At 43.6% G+C, this 23,916-nt stretch overlaps 1 protein-coding gene across 1 annotated transcript; it reads left to right on the top strand.

Moving 5' to 3' along the window:
* Positions 1-384: 384 nt before the first annotated feature.
* LOC129088887 (phosphatase and actin regulator 1-like) lies at positions 385-23,274 on the top strand. Its single transcript, XM_054596144.1, has 12 exons — positions 385-900; positions 3,271-3,435; positions 10,016-10,096; positions 12,059-12,262; positions 12,680-13,025; positions 14,146-14,345; positions 15,931-16,087; positions 19,260-19,315; positions 20,278-20,339; positions 21,258-21,398; positions 22,778-22,854; positions 23,032-23,274. The coding sequence occupies exons 1-12, from the start codon at positions 522-524 to the stop codon at positions 23,045-23,047; spliced, it is 1,884 nt and encodes a 627-aa protein (XP_054452119.1). The 5' UTR covers positions 385-521; the 3' UTR covers positions 23,048-23,274.
* Positions 23,275-23,916: the final 642 nt, after the last annotated feature.

Genomic DNA, 23,916 nt, shown 5'->3' with positions numbered 1-23,916 from the left:
GCCTATTAGAGGAGCGCACCGCGCAGCCAATCACAGCCCTCGCTGCTCAGCTCCACTAATCGCGGATTAGCTACAACCGACTGCAGTCTGCAGCTCAGGGAGGGAGAGGCGGTCGCTGCCATTCACTACTCACTCTCCTTATTTTATTATTAGCTCTCTTGGATCCGGCAGCAGGGCTTCTTCTTTTTTTTTTTTATTGTTGTTTTTTTTTTTTTTTTGTTCTTCTTGCTCAGCAGCGGCGGCGGCTTTTGCATTGCGCCACCGAGAACGCTGCACATTTATTTATTTTGAAATCTCAGGTAAAGGTGTGGAGCTCGGGGGGGGATTCAGCGGAGACGAGCGGCTGTTTTAGGCTCGATGGAAGCGGCTGCTGTAGGTCGGCTAGGACTCGATTGATGGGCCCTTTTTTTTTTTTTTTTTTTTTTTGAAGCCACGCCGTCGTTAACACAGAGCGCCGCTCCGCTTTTCGCGTCCTCCTCCACCTCCTCCGTCCTCCTCCACCTCCTTCCTCCTCCACCTCGATGTTCAAGACGGCCAATTACCCCACGGTGGATCCGGCGCCCACCATCATGCGCGGCACCTGGTTCGCCACGGGCTGCCGAGAAACGCCCGTGGCGGTGGAGAAGCCGAAGAAGAAGAAGAAGGCGGCGGCGTTCAGCCTGGTCAAAATCATGTCCCTCGGCAACAAGAAAGGACACGGCCAGCAGCCGCAACAGCACAACCACCACCACCACCAACAACAACAACAACAACACCACCACCACCAACAACAACACCACCAGCAGCAGCAGCGACACCAACACCACAACAACAACATGCCCTTCGCGATCCACTGTCACATCGGGAAGGAGATCAAGCACATTTGCGGCAATTGCAGCCGCGGGAACGACACGCAGGACGGTGAGTAGAGAGGCTGCAGCCCCGGTGCGGTGTGGCCGGATTCTCCCGTTATTATTACCGGCGGTGCCTCTGGGCTCCATCAGGCTCCACCAGGCTCCATCTTTCAGTGTGCTTTACGCCTCCTTTATGTGTCTGCTGGTTACCCATCTAAGTGAGTCATATGCCTTTTTAGACATGGAAAGCGACTGATTCATTGTTGCTGTTGTGGAATCAGAACTTAATGTAGGTGTTGGGCTCTGACTTGAGCTGCTATTTGTTTGGTTTTTCATCACACAAATTAAATCAATTATGTAGCTTATTGTGGAAGCTAAAGTATTTTTAATGTACCTTTTTTATTGATGTCATTAGCAAGAAGCTGTGTGCACAGAGCCATTTCCAAGCTCAGTGTCATTACATCATCACTCAGCCATCTTGGTATGCAAACAAGTGTGTTTTTTTTGTTTGTTTGTTTTTATTAAAAGCATGCCACACAAGTGTGTTTGTGTTCCAGTGGTGGAGAAAGCAGGTTGTAAGCAGCTGGGCCTGAAGTCATGACACAGTTTTAATCACCATGGATACTTTTATGGAAGAGCTTTTTCTCCTTTTTTTTTCCTCTCTCCTTTTAATTGCTCTCCTCTGCCAGGATTTGGTTAAGATTGAGATTAATTACATCACCTTGCACTTGAATTGTAGACATTGTGGTTGTGTGTGTTTTTTTTCTTTTTGGGGGGGCCTGGAAATCTTCCAGTAAAAAGATGGAGAAAGTAAACACACGGTAGAGAATACACAGATGGTTCAGCTTCCCAGACTGCACCAAATATGATGTACATTTCATTAATGATTAGAGGCCTACAAAGTAGCCTTTGATGTTAAAAAAGAAAATAAGTGTGTCATCATTCTCTCTATCATAGAGCTGGTTGTTAGTCTGCCTTTGGATGTCACTCAGCTTTGATTTGCCTCTTTGTCTTCCCGTCTTCATCGAGCTTTCGGACCTCTAATGAAGTAATTTGAGTCTCCACTGGATTTAATTAGCACTGTCTGTATAGAGCTATTTATAGAGCGGCCTGGTGGCGGGAGTGCTACGATGGTTGGCTCTGAGGCACCAGAGTGTTCAATCGAAGGTCCGTGGGACTGATTTCCACTGCATGACTGTCACATTATTTACCCTGCCAGTCTCATGACTCGCCCCGCAAAGTGACACGTCCGTGTTGGCCAACACCCCTAGCGTGTTCCCTGACAGCACGTCATGGGTGATGATCTGACACAATGTGGTGGCGACAACGGCTACTCCAGACCCAGGCGTTAGAAACGTGGCCCTTTTTTGGAATACTTATTTTTTCGTTATAGTCAGCCAGTTGTGTCCATACATTTTGCACAGACTTGAACGTGCCTAAGTGAGGCAATGTGTCGGCTTTCATTGCTATTTCAGTTGGGTTATCGTTGCTCCCTCAAGGCCAGAAGTCTTGACGCCTGGCACTGCAACACTATATGCTAAGGTTGGCAAAAGATGGTGGAAGTGAGAAACACAAAAGCAGCAATAACTAAGTCTCTCCAAATAGACTTTGTATGATCTCGTGAGTGCTGTTATAATTTAGTTTAAAATAATGAAATTTGAGTGAATACTTTGCCGCTCTTCTGTTTTTGCAAGATGGTCGCATTCAGCTGTTTGACTGTCGGGGCATGCTACTTCCTGTTTACACCTTAAATATCTGGTTTCATTAGTTTTAGAGGCCAAAGAGTGACGTAGAAAGACACTTCGATATTCTTGAGGCCCATCGTCGTTTGTTTGCTGCTAGCATTGCTCAGTTTTCCATCCGTTTTCAGTGAGTCTGTTTTGTTCTTTTTAAGCACAACTTTTTGCCACGGTTTTGTGTGTGCACCATGGCATCGAGCGTTTCTTGGTTGTTTGTTCTCCTGGATTGCAGCATCTCTCAAACACCACACGCCTTCACGTTTCATTTAATAACTCGTGTTAGAATAAAACGCTCTTGATACCCCAACGGTACGTAAAAGCCTTAACAAGCTGGGCCTTCTGAATATTTGATGAGGAGCAGAAAGATTTCCCGTTAATGAGGTTCTGCTTATCCGTCTGGTTTTTTTTAGACTGTTTTGGCAGGCCAATGCCAGCCGCTCGGTGCGATGCAGCCTCAAACTGTTTAGACTCTGAGCTAATGCTATCTGATACACAGGTTTGTTTATCCTCATCCAGTCACGAGGGAGTTCAGGGGGGGGCACTTGGCACGGCTTCTTACTGCTTGGAACTGCTTGGAAAGTGTCTGCTGCATTCACTGCCATCTCTCCCGCATGATCACCAGAATATCACCTCCTCTGCATCCTCACCTAACCTACACCCTGTTTTTTTTCATTGTTTTTCTTTTCATTCCGTTACAGCTGAGGAAGTAGAGAGGCTGGCCGCCATGCGTTCCGAGTCTTTGCTCTCCGGCTCCCACACTCCACCCATCCGTCGTCGGAGCAAATTCGCCACTCTGGGACGCCTCCTCAAGCCCTGGAAATGGAGGAAGAAGAAGAGCGAGAAGTTCAAGCAGACATCCGCTGGTACGTGTCTTTTCTTTTTTTCTTCTTCTTCTTAATTCTACAGCAATGTTTACAAAAAAACAAACATGTCATGTGTATTAAACAACCACGTTATGTCATACCGCTGTCTGGTTGTGGGAAGGAAATTCAGTGTACATCCTTTTGGCCTAAAGGAAAAAAAAGAATTAAGTTTCAGAGTTATTCAAAAAATGCAGCAAAGTGATTCAGCAAAAAGAATTGCAGCGTTTGGAGTTTCATGGTTTTTGAGGTCTCTTTAGAGTTCCTTTGATCTTGCGGGCCAGTGTTGGCGGGGGCGAGTGAAGGACACGCTGCCTTCAGATGTGTCTGTACTTCTTTTCCCCGGCTGACACCGTCCTGAATTCTACTGTCAGCCCCGTGGACAGGAGGGAGACAAATTGTCAGACCGGGGTTGGAGGCAGAATTCTTGCTTGTATAAAAGATGAGCAAATGCACCGAGGCCTTAATCCGGTCTGAACAGGACAGGGTGTTCTGATTTAGTAACGTTGTAAAATTAGAAGCTTCCAGGTGTGAATTCCCTGAGTGAATCGGTCTCACCAGCACAAAGCATGTATCTGACTTTCTGGTTGGTGTTACCTTTTGGCTGTAACTGTTCCCAGAATGCTGCTTTTCTGTAGTTTGTGCTTCGACCCTAACATCATAACATCAGTAAGACACAAAAGTGCTGACGTGTTCTATTTGTGAGCTTTAGATGCTTGACATTCTAACGTTTTTATTGTATTTTCATAGAAAGTGTGCGCTTGATGACACCATCATGTATGCTGTATGATAACGGCATCTCCCCTGTTGTGGTGAAGGACAACAATGGAGAGCTGAGCGACAAAAGGCCTTATTTTTTCTGTAACAATGGTGTTAATGCACGGTGGAGTTGAGTGGAAAAAAAGCGCTCTTCATCACTTTTGTTACCCACTTGTTTTGTGTGCATAATGCTGCTGTCTCCCAATGATTCTTTTGCTACCATTGTTCCATTCAATCCTTTTTGAAAGCAGAGTGATGCTGGATTATGACCCAGAGGAACGGCCTCTTAGTGGAACCGCTGTCGTTTTCAAGCTGCAGGCGGTTTGCAGTCTTGCAAGTAGCTCCAATGCTCTGGCAGGTGGCTAAAGTACCAACGTGCAAAAACTGTCAATTTCAGCAAAAAGTGTGAAACCAACTTTTGAAACCACAAGCAAGAGGAACACTGCCTGTGTTTGAGTACGGCAGAGTAGAAGTCGCATAAACGTGAGCCGCTGCAAAAATGTATATTCTAATTACAGGAAGTGGCTCAGGGTTAAATTTGCATGATGGCGGTCAACACATGGCGCATTGGCCTTTAAACAGTGATTTTAAAGCTGAACAAATAAGTACATTTATATAAACAGGGGCTCAGATTACTATAAACGTGTAATGTGAAAAGGGGTTACTAGTAGCGATGGACTGACAGAGCTTTGAAAGCCGATTGCGTACCCACAACCCATTAAAGGGGAACGGTATGAAACCATATCTTTTTATGAGCAAATGATTACAATACGTCTTTAAAAACACCTGCATTGATTTGCAGTTTTCCTTTTTACAGTATTTGCAAAATATAAGGAAATGTGTGCCGGCAAACACGATCAAGTTCACCTTCTGGAATGTCCGAGGCACCCTGTTGTTATCTGGCTAAGCATCAGACCCATTCAGGGGTTTGAACTTCATCGGGTCCAGTGGTATGCATGCAGGAATAGCTAACAACAGCTGGAAGCGTGGATTGGATTTTGAGTAGGCGTGTGATCCAACAAGACCGTAGGTCGAAGCGGAAAGGATCATCGCAATTATATGCTCATTCCAAGAAGAAAGATGGCTCACTGTAACTCTTTATGCACTTATTGTCCTCTTGTAACAAGCATTTTGATGTGATGAAAAACCGTGTTCAGAGGAAGAAAATTCAGCTAACTTCATCTAGGAAACATTATCAACTTTGGTTGCCCCACTATTGATTTGTGTTGTTGTTTTTTAATTGAACCTTGCACATGCATCATTTAATTTGTCAACTCTAAGATTGCAGCCTATTTATTTATTTGCCTCAAAGCCTGGAATGAGTTGACCTCGTTTTAACAGATAAGCAAACTGCTGCCACATGTTTATGACAAATGCCTAAAATGAATTTATCCCACTAATACTTTTAACCTTCAACCTGTTGCTTAAAAGGAACGGTTCACCCAAGAATCAAGATCCATATAGTTTCATTATATTGGAGAGAAGGGAGACATCTCTGTGGCCGATATCTCCAAAAACTAGGCAACTCGCAACAAAACAATCTTTATCGATAAAAAGCACAACAGTAAAAAAAATATATACTTTTGATTTTAGGGGTGAACTGTCCCTTTTTTTTTTTTTTTTATGCGAAAGACAAAGCGAGCTGCACTGCTATGATACGTGACCCTACGTACCGTCATCGTGTCTCTGCGGTCGCCTGCCAATGCCCTTACTGTTGATCATGTTTGCTGTGCCAGCTGGGAGCAGACCTGCCGCTGGCCATGCAGATGTTGTCGTAGATAATTGGGCACGGATCAGAGTAGAGGATTATGAACGTGTTGTGATATTAAAGCAGATGAAGGCCAGCTGACTGTACTCCTCACCTCAGGAAGGAAGCTGGGAGGGTCCGACAGTCGGGTGTCTTATCACTCTGTCTCATCGCGTTCTGTACATTCTCACAGCGAGCCCGTATCGCAAAGAGATCTCACCACGCAGGGATTCATCAGAAGAACTGATGGTAGTCTGATGCTATCTCCCATCTTTTTATTTCTAGTCCAATTAGTAAACGCTTCCTTTGTGAACAGCGGTCGTCTAAACGCACCGTTTTGTTCTGTTTATTAGCGTTTTTTTCTTCTCCGCTGTATCCTTTTTTTTTTTTTTTTTTTTCTGTATCAAGGACGCGTTTAGCCACATCAAGCCTTAACACGTGAGCTTCTCGTTGATAAAAGGCTCCATTTTTTCTTTTAATGCGGTGTTTTGCGAAAGCTCGAGCTGAGAGAACTGCCTTCCACTTTGAGCTACTGAGCCTCAGGGTTGGTAGGATGTTTTCTGACTATCTGGGTCACTTCGCAGTGGAATATATTTTTTTCTCCCAAAGAAAAATCAAAAAAAAAGAAGAAAACTAAGCGTAGCGTTCTCAGATCAATACTGGCTGTACTCAGACATGCCAGTTTTCATTTGATATGTTCTCAGCTGCCTGTCCCTGATGAGCGTCTGATCCGCTCATCTCGCCACAGATTGAGCGGATGCAAGTCGTCGGACAAAACTTGGTCCGCTGTGGACCGACCGAAATAAAGCTTGCTGATATTCAAGGTGATTTAGAGGACAGAGTGTGCTTTTTGGACTCTGATTTAAAATATGCATTATGTCCTTTTGCTATTAATGCCCTTCAGCACAGACATAGATCTTATTGTGAACTCAAAGCTGATGATTTGCCATTCTGGTCAATCACATTCAGAATCAAAGTTAAGGAGAGAATTTGGTTTGAGTGGCTGTTTTTAGTTTTACTTATTTATTTATTTATTTATTTATGTTTTCATCGCTCTCGCAGGACCTTCCTGATGAAACGAACATGCAATTCCACTTCTCGCACACTATTAATGCATTCATTAAATATGAAACAAAATGTTATGCAAGGACAGCCAGCGGTTTAACTCCTGAGTCAGTGCTCGGCCAGCTGTGTTGTCCATTTCAACATATACCTTCTTTTGTTCTATACGCAGGCAATATATGACAATCTGTCAACTCATATCCACGCAGGGGCTTTTGAGTTAATGGTATTGCGTAACCGTGCACATCCCATGGCATAGCAGTTATGTCATAAAGCTTTGAGTAATTACTTTTCATTTTGGATGAGACGGCGGTATAATCCCTTAACATGTTACAGCGACGCCAGCCCTGAGTCGACCTTTTAGCCCTGGGTTTCCCCACTCAGGCAAAGAGTCGGTGCTGATGTTTTATTATTGGGCATTTTTGATGAACATTGTTTGAAATCCAAAACACTGTTGTTGCTTTTTTGTTGTTTTTATTTCTCAAAAAGATTTTCAGTGCTGGTATGAAGTGTTATTGAAGGATTTTTACTTAAAGAAATGAGATGCTATGGAAGCTAAAGATTGTATTTTCCGTGTTTTTAATGGTGTTCATCCCTAAGAAAAGATTAAAGAATATTCTCCTATATTGACATTAATAGTCTAAAAGCACAGTCGTTGCCTCTCTCTCTCCAAGAGAGTTGTGGGAGTTTTGTGCAGATCGACTGCCAAGGTGCAGAGATCCCAAGTTTTGATTACACTCTCAGAGTACTACAAGGTTTATATTTCTCATTATCCAGGTACGGCTCAACTGGCAGACAGTATTAATGGAAACCTCTCCAGTTTCTGAAGCGTTGTAAATGATAATGAAGTTTGAGAATGCACAGGCGCAGAGAAGTGAAACGTGCTTCCTGGGACTGGCTGCATTCACTCTATGCTGATTCTGGGTCAGCTGTTTGATAACAGTATTTACCCTCTTTAACTTGACCTAATGTTAAATTTGTTGCGTCCGTTTAAAAAAAGAAATCACTTTTTTTTTATGGAGCTGTCAGCATCAGCATCCCAAGTAGCCTGTACGAATGGTCCAATTTCCTTTCATTTCACACTCTGCAATGTACCACTTCCTCGGGCTCCAGTGGAGACGGTTCTTTGTGTGACGTATTGGGGATATTTTTGGTCACACATTTTATTCCCTCCTTCAAAAAAAATAAAAGTGTATCGCTGTTTAATTAATTCCTGGCTTGGAGCTGAACTCGAACAGGCTTCTCTTGGAAAACTTTTGAAGTATTGAGTGATACTAAACATCTGGTATCCTGGAGGAACTCATAATGGAGCGCAGTGTTTGATGATAACTCGCTCTGCTGGCGTAGTTTCGAAAAACTGAAGCACAGAGGAGCCAAATATGCCCATCTGACATTTGCGTGACTCTCATTTGTGTTTGTTTTTTTTTTTTAAAAATCTATTTTGGACTCTGAGCAGTTGGTTTGAAATCCACCGTGTTGTGACTTAGGGCAAGGAAAAGAGAGGTCAAGCTGTCAATATTTTTTCATGAATCCAAAGTGAGGGTGTGTTAGCATTGAACACATCGCCCTCTAATAAAACCAGGACTCGACTCCCAGGGTCATCTGTAAAGCACACGCGGCACAATCTGTGATCTCCCTCTTAAGCAGGAGCTACACAGGCCTGCTGGGAGATTCCTGCTCAGTGTGCTCAAGTGCTGTTGCTGATCCTCATTTTACATTCTTAATTGGTTTCAATGCAGGGGTTGAATTTTAAAATTACTAACATGATTTCCGTAGCTGCTTTTGTTCCGCCCACTGCTACAAGATGTTAAGTACCTCAACTTTTGAAGCTTAAAAATAGAAGCAAGAGCCATGGGACGTGTTATCTTGTGCATAATGCATTACAAAGAGACGTGTTGCTGGAATAGCTCCTCCACCCTTTATCTCTTTTGTTAATCAAGGTCCCATTTTTTTGGCTTTAGGTGATCCGAAGAGAAGTCACAGTTTCACTGATTTATCTTTACAACAAAATCCAGGATTTCACTAATACTGCTGTTCTCTCAACTGCAGTTGCTTGTAATTCTTATATATGATAAACGATCAAAAGATGTACCATTAGACACGCATGTACAGCAAGAACAATAATATACTGGTGATACAGTCGTGTTCAGGTAAATCAGTAGAAAGACAAGCATTTACTTATAGGATAAGTTTGTTGAAAGCCTACATTTTTTTTTATTGTCTAATCCTATAAAGAGACAAAGCCCAATTAATTGATCCTAATAACAAGTATTACCTGTGCAGGCAAAGCCTTATATATGTTATTTTGAGCATTTACCTCCATTGTTTTCTCAAAACTATTCCCTTCGTAACATAAGCAAATACACTAGTTTATTTTGTGTTGGTACCATATACACTGCCCTGCTGCTATAAATACTCAGTATCCCAACTTAATGTGTATTACTGCACAGCTGAAAACAGTCCCCAATAAATCCCCTACTTACTCCTGCTTGAGTAATATTTGCTATAAACTACAGTACCCAGCTGTTTAAAGAATATTTTTTTGGCTAATTAAAAAAATAAGAGCATGTTTTTCTGACCTGTTATAAAAGGTTTACGACTTCAGGTGGAAATAATGGGTTTGGGGCCTAGTGCCACAGACAGAATAGGGAAGGTTAATGGATGGTTGCTTTTGGTCTATTCATTTGACTTGTTGAAAATATTAAGAATATAGTATAATGCCTGCCCTATGTCATGTTTTTCAACAAAATCACTCTGTAAAAAGTTCCAGAAGTGAAAAAAAAGTCTTGCACATGAGAGGGAGATTTTAATGGCACTACTATCTTCAAAGTTCCTCATAGACTTCCAGGTATTGCCACGATCATAAGTGAAAAACCTACTAAAAAGCCATGGCTTGTGATAGCAAACTATTTTGCCAAGGGGTCTGGAGATCTAATTTTATGTTTTGTTGTGTGTTATTCAAAGGTTTGTCCAATGTGAAAATGACTTTAACATTATTCTCCTTTACCCCCTCAGCTCTGGAGAGGAAGATGTCAATGCGACAGAGCAGAGATGAGTTGATCAAGAGAGGAGTGCTGAAAGAGATCTTTGAAAAAGGTGAGCTGATGTTCTACCGTTACCAGAGCTGGAGACTGTCTCGGTTTAAAGTAGAAACTGCAATGACTGGATGAATTGGAAGGTCTTCAGTTGTTCATCTCCTCATTAATCAGTAGACTCTGAAGTGCGCCCTTCAAGATTTGGCACGGGCATCTGGAGATATCATCTTTCATTATAGAAATTTTGTGGGGTTTTATACACTCTTTGATCTTGATTTGATGTGCCCTAGACACCCCATATTCAAAGCTAGAGAGTATATTCTAGTCCTGACAGCAGAGCGCTCCATTGCCTCGGGACATCAAGAATAAAGTTGGTGAAGCTCAGAAAGTCCATTGCCTCTTGCCAAGATGTGAACCGAGCCAATGAGGAAATGTGATGCTGTTTCCATATTTTATTGTTTTACAAAATGAGCTTTTTGGACAATGTTCAAAAATAAGGAGAGAGATAAAATAAAATGCCTTTTAAACATGCCTAAATCAAGTACAGTTATAAATGGAATCTTGTATTGGTAGAATGCTAGCTGCTTCTCCTTAAAGTGTAAAGTACCACCCCTGTTTTTGAACAATAACTGTGCCACTCCTTAAAATGCAGTGCATATTAATTAGGCCAGGTGTCCCTGCCCAGTGACAACCTAGTTTCCATAATCAAAAAAAAAAAAAAAAAAAAAAAGCTTGTGTGCACAGCTTGATGGATCAGCAGTAGTTATTTTTATGCATGCAAAGCACGGCGTCCCTTGATCTGTTAAAGCTGCATTGATTAATCAGCACTGGCGTTCATTCCCCTGATGTATAGATATATACCACACAATCCACTTTGTAGTCCAAATAAAAATGGATCCGTAGGGGCAAAAATAGAACTATATATTACAAATTAAATAATCCCATGTTTGCAAAATGTGCTAACCTTTCATCTGATTGGCTGCTGGATTGTAAATCAGATTTAACTGTTCGTTGTCTTTGACTGCCACTCTGTGTTCATGGATTTAATGTGGCAAACGCCAGCCAACCCCTATCGCTAGTCCAGTTCAGGGTTAAACTGTACAGAGAGTCCGCCAATCCTGTTTTACGACACATTTTTACCGACTTGCCTTTTTGCCTGACAATTAATTATATTTATTTCATTTATTTGTTCAATTTTAAACATAGCTCTGTTGTGTAACCACTTGATTTTAAGTTTATTAACTAGGTTCACCTGTCATACCGTAGATGCTTCTACTATGTTTTTATTTCTTGATATTTTGTATTTGTATTGACCTGCTGCCTATTTAAAGTACTTTGTGCTCCGAGCTTGAAAAGCGCTATACAAATTAAATTATTATTATTATTATGGCTGAATTTAAAGATCCAATCAGATCTTTCCTCATGAGGATGCTTCAAAACGAGGCCCATTGAAGGTCTATTTGTATGACAGCTGGTCACAGTAACAACTTGTGACTTGATGAGAGCAAAAACTCCCATGGAAGACTTTCTGAATGTTAAAAAGTCTTGAGACTAACCTCTCTTTCTAAATCATCATAGGGGTGGGGGTAAGCATTCTTGTTTTCTCTTCAAAAGGCTGTCAATAAGAAGTTTGGGAAATGTGGGAGAGCTCCCAACATGAATGCATTGTTTGTCAGAATATGTGAGCAGCGTTGTGAATTGCACTGTCAGCCCTAAAATGTGATCATGCAAAAACCATCAAATGGCTCGGCGCTGCCAAAGAATTAAAAAAGGAAAGAAAGTTCCGTCAAACCGCTTGGCTGACACCGTTCCCTGGTCTGCTTTGTGCTGATAAAGGGCTCTCGGGTTGTTAAACAGCCTCAGCTTTCTGAATCCACATCCCGTTGTCTCAAAACTGAGCAGTTCATTTAAAAAAAACTTTGGTTGGAACAGTCTACCCGGGAAGTGTTTTTTCTTGTGCATTAAAATCACATTTTTTCAATGCTTGTCAGACTGATGCTCTCATTTCATTTTTAATCTTCAGCAACCGTTGAGTTTGGATCCTCGATGGACGGCAGAGTCCACACTCAGGAGTCCTCTATGAAGTCATCTATGCTCCTGCCCACCAAGAAATCCGTCACCTACTCGGGTGACCTTCAGGATAACCCCGCCAAGCCGCCGATGTACCACAAACAGCCTCCTGCTCTCCCTCCAAAGCCTTTCTCTAGGATCCCAAACCATAGCACAGGTCAGTTGATGCTCCGTTTCTTCCAAAAACCCATATACAGAAATAGTCGTAGCCTACTTATAACTTTCTGCAGTTCTTGTTTTGACTAACGAGCCACGACTGCTGTCGCTCTAAACCCCTACCTGCGTTGCCACACATGTGCAGAGGATTATAGTAGTCTCATTAAAGTCCCCCGTGGTTATGTCAGCTGGGCTCTCTCTGTCATTGTACGTCTGTCAGTCAGAGGGAAGTGGCATTACACTGGCCTAATTCCCTCTGCGCTGAGGTCTGAGCCGTGTCTGATTGTCCATGAGCTCTGTTTATCTGTCTGCGCCATCAAAGTGTAGTATCTGCGATGTAAGTTAACCCAGTATAAATGTCCAGTAATCCTCCTTTCTGTGCTGTTTCACTTGATTTTTGTTTTCTTTTTCTTTCCAGATTCTTGCCAGCCAATGAAGTTGCCCTGCATGCCCGGGGGAAAGCACTCTCCCCCTCTGCCTCCCAAGAAAGTGATGATTTGTGTGCCTCAAGGGGGACTGGACTCCTCCACCTCCCCTTCTCCGTCCCCCAACCCCCTCTGCGCCCTCTCCCAGAAGTGCGGCCCTCAGCAGGGCATGTCCCTCCACCACGGCTCCTTGCTGCCCTCCCAGCTCGCCGCGCTGTCGGGCCTCCACCAGAGCCACGGCCACCCGTTCCAGCTCCAGTACGGCAGCTTGCACGCGCCCAGCCGCATCATCGAGGAGCTCAATAAAACCCTGGCGCTCTCCATGCAGAGGTTTGAAAGGTTAGAGGCCGTCAGCGCTCAGGTCATTCTATCTGATTGTCCTCCCTTTAATGGAAGGGGGGAGAGATTATTGATCGGCCTCCATTTGTTTATCTGTCTGTGCATCACCCAAAATATCTTGTTTGGATTTTGACAATACTTTGGTATATGTAGAACATCTCTTGTCAAAGCTGCACTAATCTCAGCGCTCTTTTGAGCAATTACAAAAAAAAAAAAAGCATTATAATTAGCATACAGCGTCCTGTTTGTTGGGTTGTTTTTTTCGTCTGCTACTCTCAGATCCATCCCGGTGTTATTGAGGTCACGTCCTGCCATGTGGCGCCGTGTGTACAGGTCTAAATCGGCCCGCTGCCTCACAGGGCAACGTGGCCCAATTTTTGAAGTAACTGTGTGTTATGTGTGGGCACAGGCTGATGGAGGAGGCGTCCCTCCAGCAGTTGGCCTGACATAACACGACCAGCTGCTCTTTACTAGAGCCGCGTTCCTTCACTGTTTTTGGAGAAAAAAGGGACCGGGTAGCGGATTGGGCGTTATGTAACCTCGGACATTAGGATCTCTCTTCATCACCAAAAACCATTTGGGCAGGGGATAAGGAAGTAATGGCCACCGACATTTACTCCCAATCAGACTGAAAGCTCCCAAAAAGTTACATAACAGCGGGCTCATCATAAGGAGCTCCGACTAGACTGTGATTAATCGATAAAGCGAGCGGTTGGCGCTCGCACGTGCATGATGGCTCCTGAGAGTTTATTTCTGTCACCTTGTTTGTGAATTATACAAGTTGTATAATCAGTTGCTCTTTTTCCTCTTGTGTAGTGCAGAGGGTTGCACGGCATTGCGTAGGACTGCACAGAATCCTACTTGGTCTTTTTTCTAGGCTCTTTGTACTCCAGTCTCATTCAAGCTGGAGTTTCTCTATCTCCTCTCTCTCTACACTTGGATTAAAAACCCGCTAAGCTATCATTGTACCGGAAGACCCTTTATAGTTTTAATTCACTTCCTTCTCTGGATTGAGAATGTTGGTGCGAGTGATTGCTTCAGTAATAGTGCATGTCATAAACACTATTTTCTGACTGTTAAAAAAATATATATTTTTTTCCCGTCCCTTTCCCTCCACCAGCTCGGCGTTGCACGGCATCGGTCAGTGTCTTCCCCTGGACAGGAGAGAAGTGCCGTCTGTGATCATCGACTACGAGGATGACAAGGAGAACATGCCCAACGAGTGCGATTACGAGGATCTGCCCAGCATGTACAAGGACGAGGACGACAGTGTGGACGACGAGGATGACGACGACGAGGATGACGACTCCTTATTTACTAGTGAGTGGCAGCGGGCGCGGTGATTACCTTTTGAGGAGTCTTTGTTTAAATGACACAAACAAAAGAGGGGGTTGCAAAATGACCTATAATCTGTCTGTTTGGGATTTTGCTGATCTATTTGTTTTTCAAAGGTAAAGGCCGATTGTGGAAAGTAACAAAAAACAAAACGCCCCAAAAATGACATAGGCAAGAACCTTTTATTTGTCTGTTTTTGTTCGTATGGATATCTCATGTTTACAGATGTGGTTTGACCTTCAAAGCAGGGCCAAACCTTGGTGCACAGACGTGAATCGTGCTGCCACCCGTAGAAACGTTTGCCACCTCTCAGCGAAACTGCTGAACTGTGCAAAGCTATGTCTTTGACACCGTACGCTTGTTTTCACACACGGTAGCACGTTGGAGTTTTTAAAGGTCGTGATTGTCCATGTGCGATGGAATCGTTCAATGTGCCACATGTGTGACTTTAAGGGGCGTTGGACGTACGAGTTTCTCCTTAAAGGTACAGGACACTTGGTGTTAGGCAATAATTCCATGTACCGTATTTTCCGCACTATAGGGCGCACTGGATTATAAAGCGCACTGTCAATGAATGGTCTATTTTCGATCTTTTTTCATATATAAAGCGCACCGGACTATAAGGCGCATTAAGCGAAACAAAACAGTCAGTCAGTCAAACTTTATTAAACGTGTTCACAATAACTCTCAACATTGTTCAAACGTTAATGAGCGTATTCACAATATTCTCGCAGCTGCTCTATTCCCATGTTCTACTGCGTGACTGATAGCCTTGAGTTTGAAGTCCGCGTCGTAACCGTGTCTCTTGACAGGTGCCATTTTGGGGTCCTTATACACACACACTGTAATATTATGGTGAAGCACAGTATGTATTACTCCGCGGCGCTCCTGACTACGGTGGCCGTAATGCTGCAAGCGGTGCGGCTTTGTAGTTTATTTTGACAGAGCGCCGTGTACCACACAAAATCGCTTCGAGGTCAGTAAGCACAACCAGAATTAATCCATATATAAGGCGCTCCGGATTATAAGGCGCACTGTCGTTTTTTGAGAAAATTAAAGGCTTTTAAGTGCGCCTTATAGTGTGGAAAATACGGTAGTGTGCAAAACATCAATTAACGAGCACCATAGGTTTTAGATCATAGTGAGGTAATAATAATAATAATAATCAATCCTTTATTAGTCCCACAATGGGGAAATTATTTCTCTGCATTTAACCCATCCCGGAGGAGCAGTGGGCTGCAATGAAGCGCCCGGGGAGCAACTTGGGGTTAGGTGTCTCGCTCAAGGACACCTCGGCATGTTGCCGGTAGAGGGGTTTGAACCACCAACCTTGTGGTTACGGGACAAGCGCTCTACCTCATGTGCCACAGCCGCCCCAGAGCAGTATTCCATGTTTGGACCTTTTTTTTCAAACATTTTTACTTAAATTTGAGCATCAGAACCACAAAATATAAATCACATCAGACAATATTGTGACGAAAAAGCCAAAGAACGTTTTGGTAAGCGTTGCCCCAGATCTACGCTTCATGCCTACAGCTCCTCTGATATTTGACCTTGGTGTTTGGTTCAGGTTCCCTGGCTCAGAAAGTGCTGAGGAAAGACTCTCTGGCCATCAAGCTGAGTAACCGTCCGTCCAAACGAGAGCTGGAGGAGAAAAACATCCTGCCCCTGCAGACCGACGAGGAGAGGCTGGAGTCCAGGCAGCAGATCGGCACCAAACTAACGAGGCAAGTACACAAACACACAAACACACACACACACACACACACACACACACACACACAAACACACAAACACACACATGCATTTTTAAACATGAATGCATTTACACACACATGCACAATTTATGCGCCAAAATATTCTTAAGTAAAACTGGTTGATTATTGCTGCTAAAACAGCACTTGAGCCTTCTCAACCAAACCGACTATTCCGTCTGACTTTGGGCTGACGTGATCCTGGCTGATAGAACTGTGACTCAGTCCAAAGCCGGCGCCTTTTTTTTTTTTTTTCCTATTGAAACATTTTTCTATCCTTTTTAAAAAAAAAAAAAAGAAAAAAAAATTCTCTGTCTCAACATCCGATAAGGATAAACGCTTTATCTCGTTAAAATGAAGCTCTGAAAATGAAGCTGACCTAATTTCAGCGATGCATCACCATGCCCCCCCCCTCTCCTCCTTCTCTCTTTTTTTTCTTCTCGTCTTCTCTCCGTCTCTCTCTCTCCCTCTCCCTCTCTCTCTCACTCTCTCCCCTCTTTCTTCCTCCTGCCTGACTTCCTCCCTCGCTGACTGAATCACCACGGTGATGCATGTGCCAAACTATCTCTACCCGACTCCTCCACACAGCAGCACCACGCAATCTACTTCATACCAGCAGTTTTCTCTCTCTCTCTCTCTCTCTCTCACTCTCTCTCTCTCTCTCTCTCCAGTGGTGCAGTGCGTACAAATCACAGGAATTTGTATACATATGGTGAGATCATAAATGGGACTTCTAGTAATTTAACAGATCAAACAACATCCTTTTTTCCACCCCCCAACGCATTAAAAAAAATATATATGTTTGCAAGGGAGGGATGGAGTATCATCTAGAGACGCTGGCACATGCCTCACTATTCCCCCACTGCGATTGGAACACAGTGCGCATTCCCAGAAGGCCGGCCTGCTTAGCTGTCATGTTCCCAAAAAAAGGCCCCGTCACAGTGTCCTTTGCACGCTGTCATCTGATGCGCAGTTTATAATTTCATGCTTTTAGGCCAACAGCGTCGGGGTGTCATGTAATGTTGTCGCTTGTGCCCGGGCCTATCAGAATCGATTATGATGCCGCTGTTCTAGGACGCACTGACCTCCGCTCCGCTCTGTGGACCCGATTCACTGGGAACACCCGGGAGACTTTTTATCTCCAGGGAGAAAAAGGTTTCAGCTTTTACCCACGAGAGAGTGCAGTGCTGTGTCTATGACTAATTGTTTGTGATTCTTGCTTGCTTTGATATATTTTTACGTAATGTTTTATTTAATATGTAGTTTATGTCTCTTAAAGGAAAAGTTTGACATTTTGGGAAATGGGCTTATTTGCTTTCTAGCTGAGAGTTAGACGATAAGGTCGATACCGATCTCTCATCTGTCAGGTAAATGTGAAGCTACAGCCAGGAGAGGGTCAATTTTAGCTTAGCTTTACTTAGCTTAGCTTAGCATAAGAGGGGGAGAAAGCTAGTAAAAGCATCCATCTACCAGCACATGTAAAGCTCACAAATTAACTAAGTGATATTTTCTTTTGTTCGAAGTGCATAAATGACAAAAGTGGTGTTTTTAATGGTGGGTTATGTGTGTTATGTTTCATGACCCCCGGGGTAATGGATTTACTGGAAAAAGCTGACTCTGAAAAAGCAAATCAGTGTATTTCCCCCCAAAATGAAACTATTCCTTTCAGAAGCTGTGGGGAACTGCAGAGCTTGCCGATAAGTTTTTGTCATTATGATTAGCGGATCTCACATTACACACAGTCATTTAAAACATAGTTAATATTAAAATAATGATGAGTGCAGCTTCAAACAAATTGTCCTTCCCCTTCATAAAACCTTGTGTAACTCCTTATATAATCTCATTATACTCATGTCTCTACTCTCCATAGTGCACTGAACAGACAGACAGGCTGTCCTTAATAAACCTGGTTGTGATGGAAATCGTTTTGAAAGGACCGTCCATATGGATTTTGGAGTTTGTTGTCCCGTCCGTGCATGTTTATTTACAGTATCTGCGTTTTCTGCTGATCTGATACTCGGACCGCTCTGAGAGGCGGAGAGCTCCATCCCAGGATTCAGTGCTCTGACTTTAACCCGAACGATAACGAAGAAATGACAAAAGACGAGATGAGGCAAGCCGGTCTGAGCGCTGACCTAGCCCTGCATACAGTAGCTTACGGGGCCAGATGGCTGCCAGATCTGAACGAGATGGAGGCAATCATTGATCTGGTTGCCTACTGTCAGGTCCACTCCCGCAGGGTCCTGACACGGCGCTATAATAAGAGTCCCCAGTGGAAAGCACTTAGAGTGACCTTTCACAGACTGCCTCTCTGTATCAGAGCCATTTCCGACAGAAATTGGAGATGATCTGTACAAAATGCATCTCTTCAGATTTTGCCGCAAATAAGAAAATGTGATGGGAACAGTGTCTGACTGTCATGTTCCATGTGTCTTTGTGTGTGTACTGGGTTTACTTCCTGCCGCCTGGAGCGTTAAAACCTTTTAGTTGGCATGTGGCCGTGTCATAGTGCCTTATTCAGCATCGGATGAGAGCTGAGTCTTCAGAAATATCTGGCTTTTACTGGCCTTATTCCCTGCACTGCACCAATGTATAATCATCCAGTCATTACATTAGAGAAGAGGAATTGGGAATCTTGGCCGACCAAATTTTTGGAAAGTGCCGTCATAAAAAAAAGGTACAAATCTATCAACGACGAGAAAAACAACTTTGGACTCTGTAGCTCATGAATAAGTTGTACAGGAAGTAAGGACACGTTGAGTTAATGTTTATTTAATTCAGTTTGGGACTTACGCATTGCATTTTACTCTAAAGCCCGGGGTTGTCAGTTGTGAAAGCACTCATGCTGTGATGCAAACATGTGAATAAGATAACTTTGACTGGGAGCTGCTGTCAAAGCAGGGAGGTGAATACTGGGAGGGCAGCTTTCTCTGAGCTATTTATATCACAGAGGAAGAACCAGTGAAATATTTGAATTTCTCTTGAACGACAGTTGATGTTTGCATGATATTACACGTAAAGTAGGTTGTTTTACATTGGGAACTTGAGCTCTCCCCCCCCCCCCCCCTCCATACTGACTGTGTTCCCTTGCTGACCTCTTGCCAGTGATCATGTACTAACGATGGATGTATGTTTTTCTTACCAGGCGCTTGAGTCAGAGACCGACGGCGGAGGAGCTGGAGCAGAGGAACATCCTCAAACGTGAGTGAATTCATTAAACTTAATATTATCTCTAAGCTGATAAAGTCAGCTCACAAATAACAAAAAAAAAAAAGATGTCAAAACCCCCAAAATAACCCTCTCTAACTACGTGACCCATTCATTAAACATATTGTCGCCAAGCATGGCTAAGGCCTCAGCCTGGTTATAGAGGCCTACTTATGTGAAAGCTAGTGGCATACATCTCTCTCTCTCTTTATTCCTCCATGGTCTGTCTTTCATCTGAGGCAGACAGGCAGTATCAGAGAGAGAAGCAGCAAAGTCGCCTAGGACTCTGCGTCCCTCTCATCAAAAAACGATTTACCAGCAGCCCCTGCTCTACTCGCAGTAAAATCCGAAGCCTGAGAATCCGCGTGTGACCGGTCATGTCCTCCCGATCACTCCCGCGCAGTACAGTACCAAGGTTAACCTTCATCTTCTGGGGTGGAATCCAGAACTGCGAGTAGCGCTGCAGATACAGTACGTGTTCAGCACGAGCGAAAATTCAGTGTTGCCTGCCAAAGCCTTTTTCAAACAGGAGCTGTGTCCCAGAATGCTTCTTGTTTACTCCAGTCTCTCCTTTTATTTTGTCTCTGTGAATGTGTATATATAGCACATGGATGACTCTCAGGGAGATGTAAGAGCTTTACGTGATCAGAATTCATTTGTAGTAAAAGAGAGAGATGTTTATGCTTAAATGGGTTAATCACTTGATCGGGAACATGGACCAAAAAGCCCTGGGACAACTTGAAAGGAACAGAGCGATCATTCTCCCCTGATACACATTCCTAATGGCATCAAACAGCCAGTGATTGGAACTATTTTAGGCTGTAAGAAACTTAACCAGTTTAGTGTGAATCTAATGAGCCACATAAAGCAGATAATGTGTTTGTTCCCCCTTTCAGTGTTTTCTAAACATTCTGTACACACTCGCAGTATAAAGCTCGTTTTCTCTTTCTCTGCAGCTCGCAATGAGCAGGAGGAAATCGAGGAGAAGAGGGAGTTAAAACGAAGGCTATCACGAAAGGTGAGTCCAAAATAGCTCCAAAAGTGCCAACCTACACTTGATCTTTGGGCATTTTGGAGGGGGTAAATAGTTGGCAGGATAAACAAACACTGTGACAGTGACTCATCTGAAGCGAGAACTAGGAATGTGGTCCGTTACAGGCGTGGCGTTGTAGTTCTCAGGTCTCCCCCCACGGGACGCAGACGTCCTTGTCGCCCTTGGCCCCTTCAGCGTGTTGGCTGCCAAATCCATCAACCCCATAGCGAGGCGTCGAGCATGTTCCCATCGCTTTCAATTACATTCTAGCACTTTCTGCTCACCTGCGGACATGCTGCTCAAAACAATATTGTCACAGCTGTTATTTATCGTGTAGTGACTTTCAGTGACTGGTGCTGTATTGATCAAAATGTGTGTTTATAACGGGGCCAATACAATACAGGTGCTTGAGTTAACAGTATATCAGGGGTTATTGTTTTTTGTGCATAACTGGATAAAATAACATTTATGATGAGGATCCCTTAGATTAGAATTTTATTTTTTAAAGAATTTTGACCAGGATATCTACAATATTTTACCGCTGAAAAATATTTCTGATTGGGAAATGATTGCATGTATGTACTGCGGTTTATTGTTATTCATCAATGTCCTCCAGGCCAATACTGAGACCTGTGATAAGTAAACATTGGTTGACCTGGCTGATTTGGCTCCAGACGTTAATACTAAACTACCAATAGATGTGTTGTTGTTTTTAACGTATTCTTTTAGCCTATTGATTCAATAAATATCCCAAATGTGTGATATTAAACAATATAAGAAACACAAAATGTGGAAAAGAACCTTAATATATGAGAAAGCTGCTAACTATGACGGTTACTAGGAATGCTCTACCTGGTTTTCTTCTTCTTCTCCAACTCAAATGTGTTCCTGCTCTCTTTCCAGCTGAGCCAGAGGCCCACTGTAGAGGAGCTGAGACAGGCCAAGATCCTCATCCGATTCAGTGACTATGTGGAGGTGTCGGACGCCCAGGACTACGACAGGCGGGCAGATAAACCCTGGACCCGGCTCACAGCGGCAGACAAGGCCAGTATCACTTCCACTTCCTGAAAATGAAATAATCTCCTAGTCATCTTAAGATCCTCTTCGCCAACCGTTATCCTCCCCTGCACCTTTTTTTTTATATATGAAGCAACCCGTAACAAAGGAGAGAGAGTAATGAGAGTAGGACGTTGGATGTTGTGTTCCTCCTCTCCTGTAACAGAACGTTCCACCTCAGCTGTTTGGTTCCCCTTTTGTGGGTAAACACCCTGGAGCGGTCCTGCTGCTCACTTCCCAGCAGCCCATGCGTCTGACTTTTAATGAGTTCTTGATTTATTTATTTATTTCAGAGCAGCAGTGCTTTTGATGATGCGCAGTTCTGAACACAAGCAGGTCACACCCGAGGAGCACTCATGTAAATATCACAGGGATTCAGTGTTTTTGATTACGCAACAACTCCCCTTGCATAAGAGAGTGATCGTACACGCAGCGCCTCAGGACCCCTCAGCCACAGCGAGGCTCTGCTGAGATCTTTATTTTTCTCTTCCTGCTTCTAGCATCTAGCACAGATTTGAATACTGTTTGTTCTCCTGTCGCAGAAGCATCCTCTCCAAGAATAAAGACCATTTTCTGAGTCATGCTGAAAAGCAAAAGCAGTGACATCACCTGCCTGGGTTGCTGTCACACAACATTTTAGAGGGGATGTTAGGCTATTTAAAAAAAAATGCACATCACACCATTTTATTCCCTAGAAGTTTGACTCATCCTCACTTTCAGAATCTCTACGCAATCATCCCTCCCTTGGGCAAGGCACTCAGCCCTGTACTGCTCCTGTGGTGCCAGTTAGAAGCCATGATTCACAGGGTGTTGTCCCAAATGTGAATAACTACATGAATGGAAACTACTACTGTTTGCGTCAATAAACGACCTGGAAAAGAGATGTTTTTTCAGAAAGTGTTGCGAACCCCTTAAATTGCATACTTCAGATCTCTAGCAACCTGGGATTAAATTTGAGCTTTTGATCCAAGCACTGAGAGCCTGTAACACCTAAACACACTGTTCAGCTCTCTTCGTTCTAAAAATAAACCTGTATTTGTTGAAAGTAAAAATGCTATTTCTATGTTTTTTTTTTCACTGTGTGTTTTAGTATATGTAAATCTTTATAAATAGTTTAAAAAGCACAGGCTGACTACCCAGGTAGAACATCAACAGATTGTTTATGCTCTCTGATGTCTTGAGGGGGAGGAAATCGAGGGCTCGTGTGATGTGAGACGAGAATTCAGTAGAATATTTTTTTTCGTGGCCTCAAGTTAAGCGTAAATGATGCATGAAGCATGCTAAAAGGAGGTAGAGTCGGGGCTTAAAGGCTGCAGTTTGTGTACTAAGCCTCCTCTCACATTTCCTTCTCGTTTTGTCCTCTGCAGGCAGCTATACGGAAGGAACTCAACGATTTCAAGAGCCACGAGATGGAAGTGCACGAGTCCAGTCGCCATTTAACCAGGTAACGTGCAGAACCCGTTCATATGCACGCGGCCTTGCATGCCTTTTTGGCATCGGTTCATGCGCAGCTGCTCTGATCACACGCGGTGCAGCGAGCTCTGTCTGAGGTGATGAAATGCGTTGAAATGTTTTGAGACAACCCAATTTTTTCTTTTCTTTTTTTCTGCTCGTCTCTTAGGTTTCACAGACCATAGTAGACCACCACTGTCTCGAGCGGTGCCGGACTGGCGCTCTCCTCCACTGAGAACCTTAAGTGCTGGACAGTAAAATGGTGCCCGTTTCTACAATAAGGCCATGTCTTCTGAAATGCCTTTTTCAAGACCCACGCGACTGAGTCGGTACCACGCTTTCAAGACGCAGACACCCACCACTCCATCCAATGTAGTAGCACACAATTGACTCCAGTTGATTCACATTGCCCCCCCCCCTTCCCCTCTCCATGGAATTTGCTCGAAACCGTCTTTTCAACCTCTCCGCTGAGCTCTCAGGCAGGCGATCAGACAGCGGGAGAGTTTTTTTGTTCGCAATCGATTGACACTTCCGACACATGCCGAGGGCAGCCTAGCCTCGGTTCACCGATAACACCAGTGGACTTGTCTCAGTGGACATGTTTTTAATCCCTCTCCTTTATTATGCTGTCACCTCCCCCCTGGACTCCTCTAGTCCTCATGGAGAACTCTGTGCCAGGATGCAGGGTTGATTGTTCTGAGCTCACTACATCAGAAGAGGATCCATCTTTACTGCACCTGCTGGGACTTAGAAAGACACGCAGGAGGGAGGGAACGGGTCCAACATTAGAATCATGTGCAATATTTTCTTTCCTCTGCTTTTTACGAGGTTATATCACCCCCTAGAGTCCCCTCTGTGTCATTGCGATGTAGTCCCGACTTCTGTTCTTCCCCCATACGTGCAATTCTCACTGTACCGACAATGTTGACATCTAATTGCTAACTGTGAATTTGAGAGTTTGGGCAATGCCCGCTCGCTCTCCAAATGTACATTTTGTTTATACTGAAGAAGGAAAGTTGCATTTAGAGAAGAATCATGCTTGACAAAGAGTCAT

This window comes from Anoplopoma fimbria, chromosome 3 (genome assembly GCF_027596085.1).
Source record: "Anoplopoma fimbria isolate UVic2021 breed Golden Eagle Sablefish chromosome 3, Afim_UVic_2022, whole genome shotgun sequence".
Lineage (NCBI taxonomy): Eukaryota > Metazoa > Chordata > Actinopteri > Perciformes > Anoplopomatidae > Anoplopoma > Anoplopoma fimbria.
Note: the sequence above shows the minus strand (reverse complement) of the source record. Positions and strands in the feature narration are given on the sequence as shown.

Excerpts from the sequence above, each read along its gene's own strand:
- LOC129088887 (XM_054596144.1), top strand. The coding sequence starts at position 522 with ATGTTCAAGACGGCCAATTACCCCACGGTGGATCCGGCGCCCACCATC. Across the intron at positions 13,026-14,145 it reads TCCATGCAGAGGTTTGAAAG|CTCGGCGTTGCACGGCATCG; the intron begins GTTAGAGGCCGT and ends TCCCTCCACCAG. Across the intron at positions 14,346-15,930 it reads TGACGACTCCTTATTTACTA|GTTCCCTGGCTCAGAAAGTG; the intron begins GTGAGTGGCAGC and ends TGTTTGGTTCAG.